The sequence below is a fragment of the Cornus florida genome, unplaced genomic scaffold (genome assembly GCF_030987335.1).
Source record: "Cornus florida cultivar Cherokee Brave unplaced genomic scaffold, ASM3098733v1 CherokeeBrave_3.0.0_Hap2_Chr05, whole genome shotgun sequence".
NCBI classification, from domain to species: domain Eukaryota; kingdom Viridiplantae; phylum Streptophyta; class Magnoliopsida; order Cornales; family Cornaceae; genus Cornus; species Cornus florida.
In genome coordinates this window covers 85185109-85210465 of record NW_026775575.1, presented here as the reverse complement: position 1 = coordinate 85210465, position 25357 = coordinate 85185109, and the positions used below count along the sequence as shown (strand labels likewise).

At 34.5% G+C, this 25357-nt stretch overlaps 3 protein-coding genes and 1 pseudogene across 3 annotated transcripts; 3 read left to right on the top strand and 1 right to left on the bottom strand.

Annotated features, from left to right (window-relative positions):
- Nucleotides 1-5778: 5778 nt before the first annotated feature.
- LOC132309603 (uncharacterized) lies at nucleotides 5779-8013 on the bottom strand. Its single transcript, XM_059807896.1, has 2 exons — nucleotides 7829-8013; nucleotides 5779-6655 (listed from the first exon to the last, which is right to left on the bottom strand). Exons 1-2 carry the CDS (start codon nucleotides 8011-8013, stop codon nucleotides 5779-5781), a joined length of 1062 nt encoding a protein of 353 aa, XP_059663879.1.
- An 11517-nt stretch (nucleotides 8014-19530) lies between these two features.
- On the top strand, nucleotides 19531-19765 carry LOC132310290 (uncharacterized; annotated as a pseudogene).
- A 1817-nt stretch (nucleotides 19766-21582) lies between these two features.
- LOC132310289 (uncharacterized) lies at nucleotides 21583-22124 on the top strand. The gene has a single exon (XM_059808477.1). It carries the CDS (start codon nucleotides 21758-21760, stop codon nucleotides 22028-22030), a length of 273 nt encoding a protein of 90 aa, XP_059664460.1. The 5' UTR covers nucleotides 21583-21757; the 3' UTR covers nucleotides 22031-22124.
- A 527-nt stretch (nucleotides 22125-22651) lies between these two features.
- On the top strand, nucleotides 22652-23134 carry LOC132309602 (uncharacterized). The gene has a single exon (XM_059807894.1). It carries the CDS (start codon nucleotides 22652-22654, stop codon nucleotides 23132-23134), a length of 483 nt encoding a protein of 160 aa, XP_059663877.1.
- Nucleotides 23135-25357: the final 2223 nt, after the last annotated feature.

Here is a 25357-nt window from a genome sequence, read left to right as displayed (position 1 = left end):
TATTATTTATACAATTTCTCTTAAGAGTGCATAAAAATGTAATGCAATGTATAACTATCCCAACCTTGGTTCCAAATCGACCCAACTCATACCGAAAACATAACTGACTTTACGAAGGCGAGATTAATTAGTTATCCCTAGCCTCAAATCCGACGACCATTTTGGGCCTAGTAATCAATGTTACACGTTCAACAACCGAACTCGCGAAATTCGGTTCTTTTAAAAATCTGTTTCATCACCCTTTCAACCTTAAGCATTTGGCATTCCCATCCAACCTTCCTATTTTGTCATGCCATACATATGAATCAAAGCATTTATTTACTTCACTCTCATTTCTATAACAATCATAGTATAAGCATGATATTCACAAGAAATCAAACATTAGTTTTTTCATCACAATTATGCTAACATTTACAAATCAACCATTTTTACATATAGGCAACAACAAGGATTTCATTGGCATAGAATAACACATTCTTCATCACATATAAGCATGTTTTTCGACACATCATAATTCAATTACCATTATAGTCACAAATTGGTATTCAAGAAGTGAATTTAAAGGGAAATCAAGTAGAGATACTCAATGAAAGGCAAAGTTTAATGCATTAAAAATCCATACCTCAATGAAGCAAGCCAAACAAGCCCTTAAGGTAGGTTAAATTTCGAAATCCTCTAAGTACTAGCAAGATTGGTCTCAAATGATAGCCCTAGTCAAGTGTTCCAACTTTCTCTTCTTAACTTTCTCACAAATCTCAGTCTAAGTTCCTCAAAAAATGGCTATAAATCATGTAACTATATGTGTGTGTATAGATATATATATAGAGAAAGAAGAAATTTAGAAAAAGAAAGAGGATGGCCGAAAGTGGGAAGAGAAGAGAGGGTAGGCAAAGTCTTACAAAGGCTTGAGTAATCCTCATAGTGCCAAGTGTCATCTTTTGGTTGTTTCTAACTTTTGTTCAAGTTACATAAATGCCCCCTCTTGATAAATCAAGTCCACATATGCCCCATAAATATCTACCTCATATATATATATATAGACACACACACACATATACACACACATATATAACATGCCAATTAATAAACATTGAGGAAAAACTGAGAAAAATCCCCGCGCACAAAAGTTGATCCTGATTACGAAAAATTATAAAACCCATCCCGTAATTTCTAACATGCTTAAAATAAATGAAATGCATCCCCAAAACTTCCGAACCCATGAAAATGTCCCAAACGACCTTCGGGACCCATGTGGCACACAAAACGAGGTAAAAAAATAAATAAAAGAAAAAAAACTGAAAAATTCAAAAAAATCTGGGGCATTACTCCCCCGCCACTCAAAAAAAGTGTTTAAGTGAAAACTAGCATCAATATTACACTTCACAACCCAATCCAACGGAGGTATCTAAGTTGATGAGGAGGCAAAGATGATTTCCTGCCCACTTTCGTGTATTTAAGTTAAGTCTTTTTTAATTCCCAAAATCTACACACAACCATACTAACTACCACCTTCAATTTCCACACCTCAGCCTCAAAAACTTTTATATTTGTAGCTTTCCAGATACACCAAGCATAAAAGAGACCAAACCCAAAACAAAATATTTATCTAATGAGGATTCATAATGAGAGACAATACGACATCATCCATCCACAAAAGAATGAAAATGTGCAGAGGAAAAATCAAGTTGAATGGGAGATAATTTCCATACCTAAAAAGAGTGAGGATAACTAAAAATTAAATGAAAGTACATCATCCTCCTCCAAATCGCATATATTACAAATAGAAGAATTTAAGGATCCTTTATACATAAGAGCCTTTCCTATAAGGAGAGCTTCATGATAGCATCGTCATAGGAAATGTTTCACTTTAGAAGGAGTCAGGCATCTCTACACCAGTTTCCAAGGAAAATCAATAGTATTAGAAAATACAGCAGGCGACAATTCATCTCATACATCTCATTAGACGTATCATAAAGAGAGACAGCCAGATGGTGAGCATAATGCATTGAAATTTTTTCGGTAGATTCGGGAATCAGGAGCCCAAATTTGGACATCTTCTTTATTTCAATGATTAAAAGTTATACGGGAAATTGCTTGAACTTCCTTGGGTGGGAATAGTTGCATTAAAACATCCAACTTCCAAGATTTATAGTAGTATCGATCAAATCAGAACTATCTCCTCTCCCAACCTTCTCTCTATCTCTCACATCATATTTCTCCATTGACGATGGACCAACATCATTGTCTTCGAAAACCATATTGTCATCACCACCACCATGTCATTGCTGTAAATCGCCACCACCGACGCTAATTCACCGATCAGGATGAACCACACTCAATCCACCGCAAATTGTTGCCACAAATTGTTTTAGCAGTCGATTTATTCCTCCATAAACACACGAAAGATTGTTGCCGGAATCAATGACACGAAATCCATGGAGCCCCCATTGTCGTCGATGAGGTAAATGCTACGATGGGCGACGACATTGGATAAGTAATGATTGTGCTTTTGATTTTATTGGGGGGTAGAGACGGTGTTGCAGCTTCAACAAAACCTTTAGATAAGTCTATTGGTAGACCTGTCAATGGATCGGATTCTTATCCGAATTCGATTCGATTAGTCGGATATGGACCCGTTTATGATCTGAACCCGATAACCCGTTATCGTAACAAATCGGATATGGATTTTACCGATCCGATCCGAATTAAAACTATATATAATAATATTATATTTATAATCATAGTGTGTGTGTGTGTGTGTGTGTGTGTGTGTGTGTGTGTGTGTGTGTGTGTGTGTGTGTGTGTGTGTGTGTGTGTGTGTGTGTGTGTGTGTGTGTGTTAATTATATACCATTGGATTATTTATTAGTGATCATCTACCGTCAGATCAATAGGTTACATAATCCTATAATGTAGTAAGCCACATATTAACACCTCTCAAATAATATCTCATAAAAGAATCATGATCTAAGAGGGAGAAGAAAGAGACTCAGAGACCAATAGTCTGATACGATTTATAGACGATACCCCTCTAGAGACTTATTTCAAGAGTGAAGCGAAAGAGAAAAAGATCGAGCGAAGCAACGAGCGAGGGAGATCGAGCAACCAAGGGGGTAGAAAGAGATTCTCGATCGGCCGTGTAGTATCATTTTCTCTTGTATTTTCTTTCTCTCTGTTTTTTTTTTTCCTTTATTTTTATCATTCTATGTTTAGATGATGCCCTAATCTGTGTTGTTTCTTTTCTCTTTTGTAAAATTGTTCAATTCTTTCCTCTTGTTTTCCTTCTATTATTCCTATTCTTATTCTAAAATACAAGTTAGAAAAATACAAGTTAGAAGCCAAAAAATTCCATGTTTACATACCCTAATTTGGCCTAATTTGTGTTGTTATTTAATTATTATATGATTTTAATTGCATTTGGCATTTGAGTTTCATTTGTGTATAACTTGCATTTGTAGTTGAGTTTCATTTATTTATGTAAGAGGTAGTTTCATCTAGAGAAGCATGATTTTTTTTTTGTTATTTCATGACACGTAAGGGTAAAATAGACAAAATAATAATAATAATAAATAAATAAAAGGGGACTAAACCTCATGGAGATACGGCGACAAAATTATGGGCATGAGGGATGCCCATGAAGCTCAAAAGAATCTAGCATACAATTTTCATTTTATGAACATTTTCTTTTTTTCATTAGCAAAACACTAGGGGTGGCTACGGATCGGATCGGATTAGGCATCAATCCTAATCTAATCCGCTCGCAACGGATTGGGAGATTCTGAATCTGCCACCACTCCGTTAGCCCATATATCGGATCGGATCCAATCCGCCGACTGAAATTTTCAATTTCACTAATTTCATATTCACTAATTTCACTTAAAAAGCAGTATAATAGAACATAAATTAAACCAATTTAGATGTATAATAGGTGTTTAACTCCATGAATCTCCTCAAACTGTAGTCACATCTGCAAGAGTATAAAATTTTGATTAAATTAACAATAACTCACTAAGACAATTAATTAGTTACTGATGGAACAAAGCTACAAATTCATATTCCAATTACACATATCTCGTTTTAATAAGAATCAATAATTAAGTGATGAAATTATTGGAAAAAAATTAAAGAAAACAAAAGAAAAGAAATGAATTCAAAGATAGCTACTGATGAAACAAAGTAAACAGAAAGGAATTTTAAAAAGAAGAAAAAAGAGTCGGATATGAAATTATTGGAATTTTTTTTTTTTAAAAGAAAACAAAATATCAAACTTCAACATTTAACCAGAAAACCACAACACATTTAAATCAGAATAAGAGAAGAGAATAAACTTTGTGAACTCACCAAAAATGGTATAGATCCAGACGATGAATGTGTCGTTGTTGCGGCCTAGGGTGAACTTAGGTCAACAAATGATGAAGATACTGACAGTGTTGTGGAGAAGGAGACGGTAGAGAAGATCAGAAGAAGAGAGGTGAGAAGATCAGAAAAAGAAGGAGACGACAAAGAAGATAAGCTTTTCTCTTTAGTCTTCTTTGGTTCTTTGGCTAGGTTAGGATTTGATTGAATGAGAGCAACTCCATCAGTGAGCTGTTTGGCGAAAATAGAGTAGCTTTTGGAGATTGCATGCTCCAATGGAATATGGGAAAAGTGGGCCCCAAATTTAGGCTCTTCATGGAGGTCGCCAGAAAGCCAGATTGGGAAAGTGATTCGGCTCACTTTTTGTGGGCCCATTTTTGTTTTATTTTATTTTTTAAATTCAGGCCAGAACACTGTACGAGCCCAGAACACTATTCCTAAGGGCATGTTCGGCTTAAATAAAAGCTAAAATTCAGATTTTTGGCTTACTTTGGTCTCTCTTTTTTTTCCTCAAAATAATTGAACCAAATAGTTGTTAAGGCACTGTTTGGCTGACACAAACAGTGCCTTAAAAGCTTTTTTGGACAAAAAAAAAAAGTTTTAAAAAATTGGAAAAAAAAAGTGATTTTTTTTCGTTTTCAAATTTTTAATGTTTCTATTGACATTATAGCCATTTTAGGTACTATTTAGCTGACCCAAACAGTGCCTTAATAGTTATATTGGTTAACCAAACAATTTTTTTTTTTATTATTTGATTTCCCTAACAAATTAAAATTTATTTTAAAATATGATTTTTTTTATTAAAAAAATATGTCTTTGTTTTCACTATAAATTAATAAATCAAATGATATTAGATATTGTATTCTTTACAAGATTTCATACATATTGGCTAAATAATTTAATCAACAAACAATTTAATTATTTATTTCAAAATAAAACATTACACAATAAATATTCCATTAGATAAACTTCATAAAAATTTAAAAATAAAATAATGCAACGTAAATTAAACACGTTCTTCATCAAAGCGGTTTCAAAAAATTTCAATTAAATCTTTCCTCAACCGTGTATTTGTCTCTTTGTTGCGAATTTGGACTTGGCGAGAGTAGATGTGTATCGCTAAAATTGATGGATTTTGAATTAAAGTGGCAATCGAGATTGTCTCCTCCGGTGACGGAGTCCATCTTCTAATATTGGCATGGTGCTCAGATTCAATGATCATGTTGTGAAGGATAATGCACGTTTTCATTATAAGGTACAAGTCCCCTTTATCCTAAAAACGCACTCGTCCTTGCGTTATTGCCCACTTGCTCTGCAAGACCCCAAAAGTTCATTCCACATATTTCCTACAGGCCTCTTGTCTCTGAGCAAAAAGTTTTTCTTTTGCTGTAGTTGGGTGCGGGATGGTTTGCATCAAAATTGCTCACTCGGGTATATACGTACCATCAACTAGGTAATACCCCATTGTATGGTAATAGTCATTCATAACGAAATTAACCAGAGGAATTTGGCCAGTAATGATACTGTCAAATACCGGAGAATGATACAGCACATTAATATCATTGTGTGAACCCGGCATTCTAAAGAATGTATGCCAGATCCATAAATCTTTTGAGGCAACCGCCTCCAATATGAGCGTAGGCGTATGAGAGCGTCCTTTGTGCGTGCCATGCCACGTCACCGGACAATTCTTCCACTCCCAGTGCATACAGTCGATAGAACCAAGCATACCCAGGAACCCTCTCTCTTCCCCTTCTTGAAGTAGTCGTGCTATGTCGGCTTCGTTGGGTGGGCGCATGTACTCTTCCCCATACACACCAATAACAACCTTACAAAATGTCATCAGGGTTTCAATGGCAGTGTTCTCGTCGATTTTAATATACTCGTCACAATGATCGACTACATAACCATATACGAGTATACGTATTGCAGTTGTCATCTTTTGTATAGAAGACAACCCCAAACGACCTATTGCATCCCTTTTTTGGATGAAGTAGTCGTCATAAGCTTTAACATCATTCAAAATACGAAGAAATAGTTCTCGTTGCATCTTGAATCGTCTGCGAAAGTACTCTGGTAGATATATGTAATTCTCTTCAAAGTATTCTTTCATTAGTTGACGGTGGTTTCCCTCTCGATCACGATGAATGTACCGCCTCTTACGCGGTTTAAAAACTTGCTCTACTATATCTGGGTTCACTGAATTCAAAATCTCACGAAAGGCGTCTTGATTACGTTGAATCATCGAGTCAATAACGTTATCTAATGAAGAGAATGATGAAGAAGATGAAGAATAAAGCCTGACAAAGGGAAAAAAATCTTGATGAGGAAGCCATTGGAATTTTCAGATTGAAAGAGATGTAAATTGATATTTTGATAGAATTGAGATGAATGTAATAATGATGAGATGAATAAATGGTTGTTTATATAAAATGAAAAATATAGCCGTTAGGAAAAAATTAAAAAATAAATTTTATTTTAAATTTTAAAAATGTTAAAATATTAATATTTTTTTAAAACGAAAATGCAACATTGGACTACATGCGATAGTTAAAATTTGGAAACTCTAAAATGCTGATGTGGCTATGGGAAATGCTTATGTGGCTATTGAAAAATGCTGATGTGGCAAATTCGGAGAGCCTAATTTTAGAAAGTCTATTGGAAATGCTCTAAAGAAAGAATAAAGTTAGTCTCGTATGTGAGGTGGTCCCAAACAGTAATATTATATATATATATATTTGCCACGGATTGGCCACGGCCACGGATCGGATTTATGGATCGGATCGGATTTTTAATAGCCTGACCCGTGATTTGATCCGTGAATTACGAATTTAATTTTTTTGAATTCGCCACCGATCCGTAGGTTTACCAATTATATATATATATATATATATATATATTTGCCACGAATTGGCCACGGCCATGGATCGGATTTATGGATCAGATCGGATTTTTAATAGCCTGACCCGTGATTTGATCCGTGAATTACGAATTTAATTTTTTTGAATCCGCCACCGATCCGTAGGTTTACCATTCGGATTCACGGATTCACGAATTTTTTACCCACCTCTACAAAACACACACACACACACATCAATGTCACTTTGTGAAAACTCTAACCCTCACAGTCCTCGAATATATTGTTTGTGTGTGTGTGTGTATATATATTTATATTGTGTGTTAAAATAAAAAAATCACATCAACACGAACATAATAATACTCCCCCCTCCCCCCCCCGGGAAAAAATAATAATAATAACAAAATAAAAATAAATAAACAGCAAACCAAACACCCCCTGTATATTTGACAAAATATAGTACAACTCCTAGCTAGATATTTTTCCTATTGACTACCTTCTTATTTTTTCTTTTTTTCTTTTTTTCTTTTTTCACAACATATTCTCCCACTATCATATTAAAGGAAAAACAATAAACCTGCATATACTATATACCACAATAGCTGAAAAATACTACTTTGGTCCCCAGCAAACGAGGTGCATAAGTTTCTCAGCCTTCTCAGCTTCCCTTGTCCTACGCTTCTCATCCTGGCTGACAGCCTTCTTCACCGGCTCTCCGTTGCCGGAAAACCTTCTTAAGGTAGTACTGGGGTTGCCTGATTCCGACCTGGGTCTCGCCGGAGAAGGCTTGATTCCGGCCATCATCATGCCGAGTGGTGTTGCTTGAGCTCTTGAAAAGCCTGCTGCTGATGTTTCTTGCACCTCCTACCTATAATCTCTATTAACTGATCGGAAGCTAAGAAACGTACAATTTTGAAAGGTTCTTGGGATACTTTAGCACGAGATTTTGAGTCTCGAGTGTCTTATCATTTCACCGCGGAGGCATCTTGAAAGTGAATCGGATTCTATGAAGTGTGCCACGTCTACTTTTATTTAGTGTGATGTATGGAATATATGACAAAGGAATGGGTACGTGGAGTGTGCCACGTCTACTTCTTGACTGTTTTACACTAGTGGTTTTTTGGACCAAAACAAGGGGTGACATTCCCATTGATACTATACCTGTTTGAAACATATTGAGTATATGAGAATATATATATATATATTAGCACCTGAAAATATTTTATTTGAAATATAAAAAACTTTAGTATTCTAAAATATAATGTATTAAATTATTATTTTTATCTAAAAAGGAAAAAAATAAAATTTGAATACCTTATTAATCGAATAATAATAATGAAATTTTAGAATTACTAAAGCATGAAAGAATTTGAACCAGAATTATAGTAATTTAAAGTGGAATTAAATGGTGATGCAAGTAATTTGCAATAAAAAATTAGAATTGCTAAAGCATGAAATAGACCGAATTTGAACCTGCATTATGTTGGCAATATAACTAAGGTCCACCGCATAGCTGACCTGACCCCACAAATATAAGTTTTAAGTGCTAGTAATTTGTAGTTAAACATTAAAATTATTAAAGCATGAAATAGGGTGAAAAAAATCTAATTTTATTAATGAGATAAGTCTCTCTTGTTGAGTATAACTATATTTAAAACTTTAAAAACATTACTAAAAATAATTAAAACATTTAAATAATAATAATAAGAGGTGGAACTAAAAAATTCCTTGGTAGAACCTGCTGCCCACAGTCTGCAGGTGACGGTGAGAAACAAGCCATGGGCGGTTTTAAAAAACCAATAGCTGAAGTAACATTTGGAAACCATCCTTCGGAACAATATTGATTAATCACCTTCTGGAAAAGATGCTATGCACCTTTGTGTTGTTCCATGTTTACATACCTAATTTGCCCTAATTTGTGTTGTTATGTTTTACATACCTAATTTGCCCTAATTTGTGTTGTTATGTTTTTTCTTCTCTCTTTCATAAAATCTTTCAGTTATTTTCTTTTATTTTCCTTCTATTATTCTTTTCTCTCTCAATTTCATTTTTATTATATTTTCTGGTGTGAATATTTTCATAATTTTATCTCTAGAAACTCTCTCTCAAATTTTTTTTTAACTTTTTTTTTTTTCACATTTCCATTGTTCGCAATATTTGTGTTAAATATAAAAGAGAGAACTTTGTATATTGTATTGATATTGATGTATATGATATATGTATACAAGAGGGGTTTATATAGGAGGGGTTATATGTGATGAATAAGTAAACTTTATATGTATATGGTAACTATATATATGGTAATTTTATACAAGGTAAACCTATATATGGTTAATCCTATATAAGGTTACAATATATTATACAATATAGTAATAATATATGAAAAATTATATTTTGGTGATCAAAATTAAATATAATTGCTCTATAGTGACCTTAAAGAAATAAAAGGTGAATAGTGACTAATGTTGAAACTTAATTGATCTTAAGTGACCATTTGAGAATAATTTGGTCAAAAACACTTAAAGATTTGATAAACATTTTAAAAATAAATTTTAGATGACAAAATTGACATCCAATACAAATAATAACTCGTTAAATTCATCCTCCTACTCTCTCTCTCTCTCTCTAATCCAAACGTTTTATTTTTTCCTTTTTAGTTTGCAATTTACCAATTAAAAAAATTAAGGTTTCTTTATCAACATTATCTCTTTTCCACCATTTCTCTATTTTTCAAGACTCTCCACCATGAAAGCAAAAACATTTACAGTGGCAAATCAAGAAAAGAAGTTTCATCATATAGTGCTCTTTATAAAATATTTATAGAGACGGGTCACATAATAATATATTATAAGAAGGTTATTTAGATAATAAACTATTAAATGGTCACTTAATATCAATTAAGATTCAGCATTGGTCACTATTCACCTTTTCTTGACTTTAAAGTCATTATAGAGCAATTATATTTAATTTTGGTCACCAAAATATTATTTTCCGAATAATATATTCTACAATATATTTTAACAGTCCAACTCAAAGTCAAGGTGGATTGAATGAAACCATCTTAAGTTTGGAAATGAGATATTGAAAGCGACGTAGCAGAAGCGATTTGGTGAGGATAGGTTTTCACCCGTGATGAAGATAGAGGCACGATTAACAACTGACGTGACAGGTGATGTAGTGTAATGACCCGGTCATTTGCCTACCTTTCATTTTTCTGAGGTGATGTAGTGTAATGACCCGGTCATTTGCCTACCTTTCATTTTTCTGAAATTTTACGGATAAATTTTTTCCGTTTAATTTTCTTTTCTAAGTTCAGTTTCTCGTCTCATAGTGTCGTCTTGAGTGCTCAGAAATGATTTATAAGACTCTTTCATTTGGATTGACAACTTCCTTCGAGGACCGAATCATTTTCGCATTTTCACTTTTCAGACACTATTCACTTTTTGTCATTTTCCCTATTTCGTCTTTTCCCCTATTCTGTCTTTTCCCCGTGTGTCACTTTGTTGGCAAAACCTCACCTTTCATGCTCAGAGTTAGTTTTTGATTTCACGTGCCTTCATTCTAAGTAGTTTCCACGAAATACGTATCTTTACTTTTGCAAGAAAGTATTCTGGTTACTCCTGGTATCCATAGGGGCATGGATGCATAGTTCTTTGGAATTATTTTCTTTTCTTGAGGTGTTTTTTCATAAATATCTTTTGAAGATATTTTATTTCAAGGGTATTTAAGAAAATATATTTGGAAGATATTTTCATTCTGGGGCATTAATGCAGTTTTTACTTTTTGGAGGGGTCATTGTGCAATTAACGAAAGTTATTGCAAAAATACCTCGTCTGGAGCCTGGATCCTCGTACGGGATTCATTTTCACATTTCATCGAGTCATGTACTCTTAGAATCCGTTCTGATCATTTTTCTCCAGTTTCAGGGTTTCTGGCCCTACTTGCCGCCGAACTTATTCGGGGCATATTTCTCTGCTCGGGACTTGGTTTTTGACGTCGTTTCTTCCGTTGTTCATATTTTCTCATTTTGAATCTTTTTCGTTCAAGGAGGTTCACCGTTTGAGTGCTTCAGCTCGAATTTCACTTTTCCAAACCCGGCGAGGCCTTTTCGTGGCACTTTTTGAGATTTTCTATAAATAGGGGACTTAAAGAGAAAAAGTCAGATTTTCTTCTCTCTCTCCTCTCTCTTGGCCAGCAGCCATGGCTGCCAAGGGGCTTCCATGCTTCTTTTTCTTTTTTCGGCCACTTCCCTCGAGCGAAACATCGTAGTGCTTTAACGTTTAATGCTTGTCTTGACGACGCGCACATTTCACCCTTATTAGAACCCATTTCTGACCATTTCTTGAGTTCGGGTTTGAAGTCAAGTTGTGATTTTCATGGGGCTTCCTTTGAATTCTTGTTCATCGTGTTATCTCCGACAAAACCCTTCGGTATCGTCGGATTCGGAACACTTTTATTTCGGTGGGTTTTTGAGATTTTCATCTCAAATTGAGGTAGGGGGTGTTATAATTTATTTTCTTGTTGTATAGCATGCTTGTGATACTTATACAACTTGTTTACATGCTTGGATATCAAATCTATAATTTTTAATTATTTATTTTTCTTGTATGAGATTTGATTTTCCCGGTGGGTTATAACATGTTTTATACTTGTGGCATGACATTATATTACACCATGATATGTTGATTGACATATATTAAATTTAGAGTATTTAGACAAGTAACGAAGTTTTTATTTAATATTTATTTTAAGTGAAAGATTAAATCATGTGGCCTTAACTAGCTTGAAATCAATGTGTGTTAGCATATTATATTAGGCCCTAGCATGCTCTTCAACATAGGTGAATTTGAGAGTAATCGGAGGTGTTTTAAAATCTAGAGAATATTTAATTAATTGATTAATTAATTTATTTTATGCGTACTATTCACTCCATTTAAATTCCGACTTGATATTCTTGATATGCATGTCAAATAGTTTCACATATAATAAATCTAGAATATTTGATTAAGTTTTGAAACTTTTCATTCATTATTTTTCTAGTATTAAAGTTTAATACTCATGGCCGTGTCTTACTTAGAATTCACTTGTATCATGTTTTTAAATCAAGTTTTGACATGTTGTATAACATACATTAAATTGAGATCATTTGGATGAATTTTAAAACCTAGAGATTTTAATTAAACAAATTAATTAAGATCCATTTAACGGCTCCTTGGTCTTGATTAAGTTTCTACTTGGTATTCATGCTTTCCTTGACAAGTTCCCTTACATCTAACTTGACATTGAACTTGCCCTTTACATGATCCTTGACTTGTCTTGTAATCTTAACAATTTAATCCCTTAAGTAGATTAAATTTCCTTATTTGCTTCCATCGCATTAATCATGCTTTGATATTGAACTCGTGTGAACTTATGAATCGGACTTGTATTTCTTGTACCTTCATTTTTTTATCAAGCATCGTGACTCCTTGTATCTAGGTTTCATTAATGTATTTAATGAACATGCACGTTTATCTTGGAATGGGTTAATTATTCATTTATTGCTTAGTAAATAATTAAATCATTAATCTTATACTTGTGGTATATGTACTTCAATGGATTTCTTATGCTATATATCTTGGTTCTAATCTATATAAATGCATACTTTGATTTTTTGACATTTCACATGCCATTATAGTTGAGAACTTAGGGCATGACTTGTGTGTTCCAAAATCTTGGTTGTGCATGAAACGTGGTTAATGCATTTCTTGTATTTTGATACAATCTTGACTTACACAACTTGTTGATTTTGGGACTTGGGATATCAATCAAGAATTGACATGGCTAGGACTTGGTTCGAGTACGGGGGAATGTCCTCATATACTATAGTGCGCACTAGGGGAAAGGTACCCATGGGTTAGTAGCCCTAAAGTGATCTCAAGAGTACGGTTTTAATCCGGGCGACATCCGAGTTTTCCACATTGGTTGATTTCACTCTTTAAATTTCAAATTGCTATTCCTTGAAGATTTAAACTTGTCGTGTATGTGAAATGCTCCAATCTTGTTTACTTGCAGAGATATTATGTCTTGTTCTTGATTTCGTGTATACTTTTTATCGTGTTAATTAGAATGCTCCAATCATGTTAATTGCATTGATAATGTAATTCTTGTTAACTTATATCCATGTACACTTCTTGTCGTGTTAATTGGAATATTCCAATCATGTAAATTGCCTTGATAATTTGATCCCTGTATTCTAGTACCTTCTTGTCGTGTTGTGTATATTTTTCCAACCCTTGCTTAACTGTATTGATAATTTAATTCATGTTAATCCATATTCAAGAACCTTTCTTATCGTGTTCTTTAGATTATCCCAACCTTGACTCGTTTCATATATGTATAGATATCATGATTTTAGTTGATATTTCTCTGTGGTAGCTTAGGATGCTCCCTGAGTCTAACCTTTGACATAGACATTAGGTGGCATGACCCATTTTGAACTGTTTCGTGTTAGTCTAAAAATCTGAAAGAAATCGAGTCGATGCATGCTCATTCTCTACGAGTTAACTTGTTTACTCACCCCGAAGTTACTAGGGGATTTGTTCAGGTACAAAGACTTGGTTCGTGATGCTTGTCATTCATTGGGATAGCTTGCAACTTCGAGTTTCCATTTCATGCAAGTGTTAGCATGAAATATCATTTGGTAGCTTTATGTACCAAACTTGTATTCTTTGATTCCATTGTGTAATATGTACATAAGCACACTCTTTTCATTATATTCAACATGTATAACATAAGGTCAAGAATCAAGCATATTCATATTTGCACTTGTACTCATTTGGCGCCACCTTTTGTTTAAAAATGTAATTTTTCCTAACTTTGAGGTTTGACATGTCAAATCTTGTAAATGGAATGTAATGAGACTGTAGGCCATTGTAACATGTTTAAAATGTCATATTACACTTGCGTGTATGTTCACATCATCACACATTAGCATATAATGTAAATTGATCATACCATGGGGGTTTCAAATAAGACTTAGAGTCTTTTTTTTTAATTTAGGTGCATAACAGGTTCATATGCATATTTTCGACCAGTTTCGGTCGACCGGTGGCTTGTTTCGGTCGACCGAACCCCTTTGGATTTCAATTGTTCAGCAAAAACTCCAATTCCAGTAGCCATTTTACTGTTTGAGGCTCATTTCGGTCGAATGGTTCTTTGCTTCGGTCGACCGAAGCACCATTTTTCATCTCGAGCCACAAACCAGTTGACCGGTTTGTTATTTCGGTCGACCGAACTGAAGGTTCTTTTCCCTTCTTTTCCTGGCTCACTTCGGTCGACCGAAATGGAGTTGTCTTGTGAGTCTTGCCTGGTTTGTTGCCTAGACAGGTTAACTGTGTTTCATTCATTCCCACTTGATCTCGTTGATCTTGTTCAAGCCATCTAATGGTGTGCATGGTCTAGATTGAACTAGACTTTGTTCCCTAGGTTGTCATTGGTACCATAGGGTGCCATTTAACATTTTTATCCTAGTCTCCGCTTCTGGTTATTTCCTTGGATTCCGTGACTTCATGGAAGGTCACATTGTGTCTGAGAGATGATCTATATCTCGTAAGGCTTTGGTTTATCTTTTACTTCCGCACATACTTTCTTTGAGTTCCGTGACCTCATGGAGGGTCATCCTAGGGTCTTAGAGGTGTTTTGTGCCTTGGAAGACCATCGTTTTGTTTCTTACTTCCGCATTTGGATCCGTTATCGGGTCAATCTTCGGTTTATCACTGATCCATCGGGTTGAATCAAAACCCGGGACGTTACACGTAACACTACTGCTGGCACCGCTACTGACTGTGTCTGACATAGCAACTGATGTGACACTACTATTGGCATCGCTAGTAATTGTGTCTGATATAGGAACTGAAGTGGCAGGTGACGTACTACTGCTGGCACCGCTATTGATTTGTCTTGGAGGCTAATTGGGCAACTGATGGCGTAATAGAATAATGCGATAGTGCTGACGTGGCTTGACACATGGCGCAGTGTTAATGATGATATGACAGAATAATGCGACGATGCTGACGTGGCATGACACGTGGCGTGGCGTGGCGTGGATCTAACGATATAGCACTGCTGATGTGCCAGAATAATGCGACGATGCTGACGTGGCCTGGCACGTCACGATGAGTGAATCTGACGCGTCTGGGCGCATGGTGGCTGAATCAAACGTGTTGTTGCGCGTATGACGTGTGTGATGACCACTAATGGCGCGGTGACGGAGCGAATTCGTCACGCTGAGGTGTGGGATGGCACCGCTGTAGAATGTGTCTAACGTTGGACCGATGCTGATATGTTAGGTGACGTAGGGTTGATTTGTGAAGATCTTGGAGGTAGGTGCGGAGCGTGAATCGGTTGAAAGAAAAAGGTTGCAGAACCTTTTGGCGGCTTGTGGGAGCGCGTGTGGTATTTTTCGACTATTTTTAGTGGCGTCGGGTTGTTCTGAGTGTGACTGCCATGGATGGGGCAGATGGTGCCATCCTCGACAGTAACTACGATAAACTGATAAGATTGTTACCAGTAATTGAAAGGCTCTGATACCATGTTGGAAATAAGGAAGAGAATCAGCCCTATCCCTGGCGATGATTACGATAAATTGATAAGATTGTTACCAGTAATTGAGAGGCTCTAATATCATGTTAGAAATAAGGAAGAGAATATTGATATGTATGAGATATATATACAAAAGGGGTTTATATAGGAGGGGTTTATATATGAGGGATTATATGTGATGAATAAGTAAACCCTATATGTATATAGTAACTGTATAAATGATAATCCTATACAAGGTAAACCTATATGTAATTAATCCTATATAAGGTTAGAATATATTATACAAAATAGTAATAATATATTCTACAATATATTCTAACAGATTGAAAAAGCTAATGAATTGTTTGTTGATTTGTGCAAATATGTAGTTACATTATCGGATCGGACTATTAGATTGGATATCCGATGATTAAGCAAATCAGATATGGATTGACTAAGTAGAAATTCGTCGGATTGTCGGACTGAATCGAATCACTCATTATGCTTATCGAATTCGGATCGAATCGACCATGATTCAGTCCGAATCTGATCCGTTGACAGGTCTATTTGTAGGCCGTTGTCGCTAAGGTTTTACAAAAAATGGTTGTGGTTGGTGAAGGGATGGTTCAGGGGACGTTATTGCAACAGTGGGGTTTAAGTTTTCAATTATGGTGGAGAAAGGGGGAAATGGGTGGTGAGATAAGTGGTAATTTTGATGGAGGTTGAACAAAGAAGATGGAAGTGGGGGCGAAGCGAGGTGGGTTGGTGTTGGACTGTTGGTGGTGGTGGATGGTGTAGTTGTTGTGACCCTAACCTTAAAATTAAAATTAAAATTTAATTATTTTAAAAAATAATTGTCAATTTATTAATAATTTATTTTTGATAAATAAATATTGTTTTAATTAAATGTAATTAATAGTCTTTTAAATATTTTTTATTACAACTTAATTATTATAATTCTATTTTAATTACATCATTATTCTATTTTATTTATTATTTAATCACAGATTTACATAGTTAGTCAAATGTAATTCATTTGGCTTTAATTTCATTTCATATATGATTTTAATTGCATTTGGCATTTGTGTTTCATTTGTGTATAACTTGCATTTGTATTTGAGTTTCATTTATTTATGTAAGGGGTAGTTTCATCTAGAGAAGCATGATATATTTTTTTTTTTGTTATTTCATGACACATAAGGGTAAAATGGAATTTTCAACTTAGCTGGTAAACATTTTGGTCATCACTTCATCCATTTTTTTTTTTTTTTTGACAAAAACTATTAACACCAATTTTTTGTATGGAGGAGAGGTCTCTACAAAATAATAATAATAATAATAATAATTAATAAATAAGTAAAGAAGAAGACTAAACCTCATGGAGATACAGAGACAAAATGCGTATTAGATCAAATTATTTTAGGAGAGGTAAGTATAATCAACCCAAAAATAGTTACAAGATTCAGCATATGAGGGATGCCCAGGAAGCTCAAAAGAATCCAGGATACAATTTTCAGTTTATGAACATTTTTTTTAATTATTGGCAAAACATGCACACATCAATGTCACATTGTGAAATAAAAAAAATCACATCAACAGGAACTTAATAATACTCCCCACCCAAAAAAAAAAAAAAAAACAGCAACATAATTAAAAGAAACTCTAATAATAATAGTATTAGCAGTGATAACAATGCATTACAAGAACCAACTCTATATTTGACAAAACATAGTACAACTCCAAGCTAGTAGTTTTTCCTGTTGACTACCTTCTGATATATATATATATATATATATTTTTTTTCACAACATTCCTAGCTACCTGTTTTTCCTAGCGAAACAAATGCATTACAAGAACCAAATCTATATTTGACAAAATATAGTACAACTCCTAGCTAGTTGTTTTTCTAATTGGCTACCCATTTTTTTTTTTCACAACATTCTCTCACTGTCATATTAAAATACTAATTTGGTCCCCAGCAAATGAGGTGCACAAGTGTCTCAGCCTTCTCAGCTTCCCTTGTCCTACGCTTCTCATCCTGGCTGACAGCCTTCTTCACCGGCTCTCCGTTGCCGGAAAACCGTCTTACGGTAGTACTGGGGTTGCCTGATTCCGACCTGGGTCTCGCCGGAGAAGGCTTGATTCCGGCCATCATCATGCCTTTCGAGTGGTGTTGCTTGAGCTCTTGGAAAGCCTGCTGCTGGTGTTTCTCGCACCCCCTACCTATAACCTCTATTAACTGATCGGAAGCTAAGGAACGTATGATTTTGAAAGGGTCTTGGGATCTGAATTTTGGCTCTTACACTTGGCTGGCATGAGAAATGAAGGAATGGATACGTGGAGTGTGGTTTTTCACCACGTCTACTTCTTGACTCTTTTAAACTCGTGGTGTTTGGACCAAAACAAGGGGTGACATTCCCATTGACAGTACCCTGTTTGAAACATATTGAGTATATGAGAATATATATATATATATATATATATTTTAGCATCGGAAAATATTTTATTTGAAATATTCTAAAATATACTGTATTAAATTATTATTTTTAACTAAAAAGGAAAAATAAAATAAAATTTGAATACCTTATTAATCAAATAATAATAATGAAATTTTAGAATTACTAAAGCAGGAAAGAATTTGAACCAGAATTATAGTAATTTAAAGTGGAATTAAATGATGATGCAAGTAATTTGCAATGAAAAATTAGAATTGTTAAAGCACGAAATAGACCGAATTTGAACCTGAATTATGTTGGCAATATACCTAAGGTCCACCCTTAATAAACTCTACAGCTGTTATAGCTGAACTGACCCCCAAAAATATATATATACCAAAGGCACGAAGACCAAGCCAAAACGATAGTGCAAAAGTAAAAAAATCAAGCTAGAAAAGATATATAAATCTTAAAATAAAGTAAAAAAAAAAATGAAAAAGAGACTCCAACAAAAATATAAGGTTTAAGTGCTAGTAATTTGTAATTAAACATTAAAATTATTAAAGCATGAAATAGAGTGACAAAAATCTAATTTTATTAATGAGAGAAGTCTCTCTTGTTGAGTATCCTTATATTTCAAACTTTAAAAACATTATTAAAAAGAATTAAAACATTTTTTTTTTAAAATGAAAAAAAAAAAAAAAAAATTACTCCCTCTGTCTCAATTTAGATATTGCTTTTTGGGAAGTAGGAATTTTTAAGTGATCTCCTTGAAAAGTTATTAATTTGTCCCTTATATTTAAGTTTGAAATTTTAAACTCTAAGAATATATATGAAAAAATATAAAATATATTATTTGAAAAAGAAAAAGAAACAATTATTTTAAAACAAACTTAAAAAAAATATATATATATATGACATCATTTTTTTTTTTTTTTTTTTTTAGATAAAGGGAGTAATAATAAGTGGTGGACCTAAAAATTCCTTGTCAGAACCTGCTGCCCAGAGTCTGCAGACTGCAGGTAATGGTGCGTTACAAGCCATGGGCGGTTTAAAAATGATAATAGTACAAAACCAATAGCTGTAGTAATATTTGGAATCACCCACTTGTTTTGTTTGACTCTAAACCCACAAACAAAACAAAACAATAAACAAATGCAAAACCACTGACTTGGATTCCTTCAATCAATTGCGAAAACCAGTTTCCCACTTTCCCATCATCTCTATCTATATATACGTACACAACCAATAAATTAAATATTATACATACAAAAAATAATACATATAAACCAAAAAAAGAACGTACAGAGATCGATCGAAGATGGGTTGGACAAGTAGAGCTTGGATTGTTGCGGCTAGTGTTGGAGTGGTGGAGGCACTGAAGGATCAAGGGTTTTGCAGATGGAACTACACTTTGAAGTCTCTTCACAGACACGCCATTAACAACCTGATCAGCTCCTTCTCTCAAGCTAAGATTAATCTTTCTTCTTCTTCTTCTAAATCCGAGGAGTCTCTGAGGAAAGATCATGTACTTGAGCTGTTGGAATCCCAATTAACTGATTTGATATTGGGTGCTTAATTTAGAGAATTAAGTGATCATGATCGACAAGATGATGTTAGAAGACACAAGACCACCGTGGGATCTAAATTACGCAATTCTGCTAAACTGTTTCGCTCACACGCTCTCTGCGACTTAGGGTGGGATTAACTGTATATATATACATACTGTGATCATTTGCATATACATGTTTCCAAAAGCATATAATATAGTGGATGGCAACTTTGGCAAGTTAATTATTAGAATAAAAAAGTTATCAAAAAATTTGCAGCATTGCCCAGTTTTGCAAAGATATATACATCGCATATATGTACTAGCATACATATTAATTCAGTCTCTCTTAATGCAAACTATTCAATTGAATTTGGATTCACCCAGATCTTTGTGTTGGATTTGAGTTTACTCAAGTCTTGTTAGCTTCTTCTGCATGCTCAATAACTTGAACAGAGGCTTAATTCTGACTTTGCTTGTTCCAAAGCTCTGCGCTACTCAATTGAATCAACCTTCTTATAGTACAGCTTCAATCTGTTCATAATTTTTTTTTTTTTTGGTAAATCAATTTCATTAAAGGAAAACAGAAACTCTACAAAGGAGGCAAAGCCCATAAACAGAAGAGGCCACAATCGGCCCAAGCCGTGAACAAGAATAATTTAGGTTTAATAAAAATAAATGCGAGTAGTTTGGGTTTAGCTCATTATTATTTTGAAATGCATAGCTACGGCTCCTTTAATAAAAATAAAATTCGAACTTTGATATTACATTCTTGATGAGAGTTGAGACTGATTTGAGCTATTGTTTCATTAATTTATTTATATGTTTCCGTCAGCCTATCTTTATGTTTATGAAAAGATGGGTAAGAGTTTGGTCGTGGTGCCTCAACAAATATCATGTTTAGGTTTACTTTCTTTTGAACGTAAATAATTCATTTTCGAGTGAGGTGTGTGAGTATCAACTCAGAAAACAAAAATATAGAAGAACTTTGTATTCATAGGACATTAGCCAAGCCTAACAATGTTCGTAATTTCCTTGTTTATTAAACAAGTTTAATAATCGAGCACGAACACTTAATGAAAGAGTTTAAACCGCACAAGAAAATTGATCATTCCATTGACATGGGCTTAAAATCACTCGACCAAGCCTCTTCCTAACATTAATTAACATTTCTTATTCTATTATTAGATCAGTAGGATATGTTTGATGCACTTAATATCTTTTCAAATATGAATTATTGTGGAAGTAACGTGAAAGTAAGGTTAATGTAGATGTCTTTCAATAGCCTATTTTCACTTGTGCGTCTCTGTCAATAAATTATTAGACAAATTAATTTTAATTCTACCAGAGTTTGGAGTTTGAAGGTTATACCACCTATGTCAAAGATTTAGTGATGAATTTGAAGCAATAATTTTGATTTATCTATGGTCTCATAATATCTGATTGAGAAGTAAATAATCCCATTGCATTTCATTGATGCAACGTGTGCAATTTGCATAATAGTCATTAAAACAGAGCAACCGGTTTCATCCTAAACTCTGGGCTTCGATGGATTTTATTTCAAGAAAAATAAAGAAGAAGAAAACCATGTGCCCACCACCAACCAAACAGGTGGCGACTGACGAGGACAAACAAGTGCCTCATCAGGTAAATTGCCCATTTTCCCTTGTATTATTAAAGTTGCTAAACAGATTGTATGGGTAAAATAGTCATTCCATAGCCCAATCGCCCACAGAAGCAACCCATTGGATTTTCCATACTCCCAAACCACCCCTCGGTTTCACTCTCGCGGCATATTTGTGCGTGTGTATATATATATATATACACACGCTCCCGTAAGAATTAGACTACAAGCATCAAAGTAACTCCCAATCTCCAAACAAAAAAGTCCTTACAAATCTCTCTGCTATTTAATTTCTCAAATCTAATTGTTGTCCAAAAGATTAGAAGATCAATAGAAAAGAGTCGTCTGAAGAAAGAGAAAGAAAGAACGAAGAAGATGAGTTCAACAAGCAGAGCCTGGGTTGTGGCCGCGAGTGTCGGAGCTGTGGAGGCGTTGAAAGATCAGGGATTCTGTAGGTGGAATCACACAATAAGATCAGTACACCAACATGCAAAGAACAATCTCAGGTCATTTTCTCATGCCAAGAAGCTCCCAAAATCATCTTCGGCGGCGATGGCTTCTGGTAAAGTGAGGGACGAGATGAAGATGAAACAATCGGAGGATTCTCTGAGAAACGTCATGTATTTGAGCTGTTGGGGACCAAATTGAACCCCATAATAGTGTCGCAACACGACTGTATACTGTATAATTTGGAAGCAATTGCTCTGTTAATGTAAAACAGATTTTGACAACTTTTTCTTTTGCAGCAGTGCTTTTACTTCACAAAATCGCATCCATTAAGTCATTAGTGTGTTGCTTTTATAGCTTGATATATATATATATATATATATATATATGTATATGCTTTGAGATACTGTAACGTAGCACTGGGGAAAAAAATTAGATAATTTAAGAAATGGTACAATTAGCAGTTTATAATTTAAGAAACTGGTACTGACCAGTGAAGTAACAATTGATTCTTTTTTTATTGTCAAGATATGAATGGATCACTGCTTGCTTCACTGAAGCAGGATTTGATCTCACGTCCAATGTCAGCCGCTTCATCTTCAACTGCTCTTGGAATTTCCCTTCATCGCTTTTAGTGGCAATTCCTCAACTTCTTGCATTGCGTGCCCCATCTATTTCGGATGACAAGTTGATTTGGGCAGCCTCTCCATCTGGAAGGTTTAGCCTCAAACACACTGCAGCTCTCTTATCTCCTCCTATCCGTCTGTGCTATGGTTCAATTTGGTTTGGTGTTCCCCAGCCATCCCTAGAATTAGATTTATTATGTGGCTTGCAGTTCAAGGTCGTCTCCTAACTCTGGATGGGAGATCAATGGCAAGACATGAGAATGTTTGTGCCCTTTGCAATGTCAAACCGGAATCTCACTATCACCTGTTCTTCTCTTGCGAATTCACATCTCCAATTTGGTCCTTCTTCAAGGCAAAGTGTAGGGTCACTATTGCAGCCCTACCGTGGCCAGAGATTGTTTTGGCATTCAGTAACCAGTGGTCCTCTCCACCCCCATTGAATCTTCTTAGGAAGCTCTGCCTCGCAGCTCTGGTGTACCACATTTGGGAGGAGAGAAATGCTCGTATCTTTCGTGGGGGCAAGTTATCCCAAAATTCGATTCGATCCAGGGTTTCCAATAGTATTACCTCAATCCTGAAATTGGGGATTTTCAGGAACTCCATCGCTGCTCATCACGTCCTCAAGGACTGGGACCTTCCTCCCTCTTGTCGTCGTCCTCCGCCGCGGCCGCCGGACTGAAGTAATGCCATTAAAGCTTGCTCACCGGATTTGTGCCTCATTCCACCATTAACAGCTATTTATCAGTGCAGTTTGTTTGTTTTCATTCTGGGCCTTGGGCCGTAAAAATGTTGTATTTTTCACTTTGGGCCTCTGGGCTCACTCGTTGCCCACTGTTTGGGTTTGTTTGGGCCAAAGGCCATCTCTGTACAGGTCTTTTAATTTTATATATTAGCTTCAACTTTTGGAAAAAAAAAAGGAAAAAAAAAAAGAAGGTAGACTTTGAAAGCAAGCTATTTTATTTAGATTAGATACAAAAAGGTAAGATAATAATTTAATTATTATCATTTTCTTTCTTTTCTCTCCTCTCTTTTATCCAAACAAGAATATTATTCATTCATCTCTTTTATTCCGTATATATTCAAACATGAATACAAATTATAAGTATCATTTCCTTTCCTTTATTTTCTCTCATAATTAATGTTATCATTTTTTTTTCTTTTCTCTCATGTGTATCCATACGAAGCCTAAAGGAAAAAAGAAACTGTAGAAAAAGATGCAAAAGCCCATAGGTAACAAAACAACAGAAGAGGGGCCACAATTGGCCCAAGCCATGAACAAGAATAATTTAGGTTTAACTCGTCATTATGAATTTTTATGATTAGTTTAGGTTTAGCTCGTCATTATTTTGAAAATACTTAGCTATGGCTCCTTTAATAAAAATAAAAGTCCAACTTTGATATTACATTCGTGTTGAGACTAATTTGAGCTGTTGTTTCCATCAGCCTATATTTATTGTTTCATGAATTTTTATACAACTATATGTTTCCATCAGCCTATATTTATGTTTATGTTTATGAAAAGGTGCGGAAGAATTTGGTCGTGGTGCCTAAAAAAATATCATATATTAGGTTCAGTTGTTCTTGAATGCAAATAATTCCTTCCAAATGGGGTGTGTGAGTATAACTAAGAAAGCAAAAATATACAATAGCTTTGTGTCCATAGTACATTAGCCAAGCCTAACAATGTTTGTGATTTTCTGGTTTATTAGACAAGTTCAATAATCCAGCTCGAACACTTCATTCCATTAAAGAATTTGAACCACACAAAAAAAAAAAAACTGATCATTCCATTGGCATGGGCTTAAAATCACTAGGCCAAGCCTCTTCCCTAAAATTAACTAACATTTCTTATTCTATTATTAGATCAGAAGGATATGTTTGTTGCGCTCGATATCTTCTTCTCAAGTATGAATTATTGTTGGAGTAACGTGAAAGTAAGACTTATGGTACACATCTTCCAATAGCCTATTTTTACTTGTGCGCCCACCATGGCCAATCTATCAATAAATTGTTAGAGAAATTAATTTTAATTCCACCATTAGAGTTTGAAATTTGAAGGTTATACCACCTATGTCAAAGATTTAGTGATGAATTATATGGATCAGGATCATCTTCAGTCTCATAGTAATCCATTTTTTTCTTTTTGTGTTAATAAACAGTAGTTACTAAGGTGAGTAAAAATGTTTATTTGTTTTATACACAATTTTCATATACATATAGGTGAGTAAAAATGTTTATTTGTTTTATACACAATTTTCATATACACATTAGAGTTTGAAATTTGAAGGTTATACCACCTATGTCAAAGATTTAGTGATGAATTATATGGATCAGGATCACCTTCAGTCTCACAGTAACCCATTTTCTCCTTTTTGTGTTAATGAACAGTAGTTACTAAGGTGACTAAAAATGTTTATTTGTTTTATACACAATTTTCATATACATGAAAATTGTGTATAAAACAAATAAACATTTTTAGTCACCTTAGTAACTACTGTTCATTAACACAAAAAGGAGAAAATGGGTTACTGTGAGACTGAAGGTGATCCTGATCCATATAATATATATGTATACACTGTTCACAAATACTATTTCTTCTTCCCTTCCTTATTTTTAGCAACTCATTTTAGCAACCCAAATCCCGCCATTTTCTTCTGTATATGAAAATTGTGTATAAAACAAATAAACATTTTTAGTCACCTTAGTAACTACTGTTCATTAACACAAAAAGGAGAAAATGGGTTACTGTGAGACTGAAGGTGATCCTGATCCATATAATATATATGTATACACTGTTCACAAATACTATTTCTTCTTCCCTTCCTTATTTTTAGCAACTCATTTTAGCAACCCAAATCCCGCCATTTTCTTCTCTCCCAAAATATTGATTTTGACAAAATCT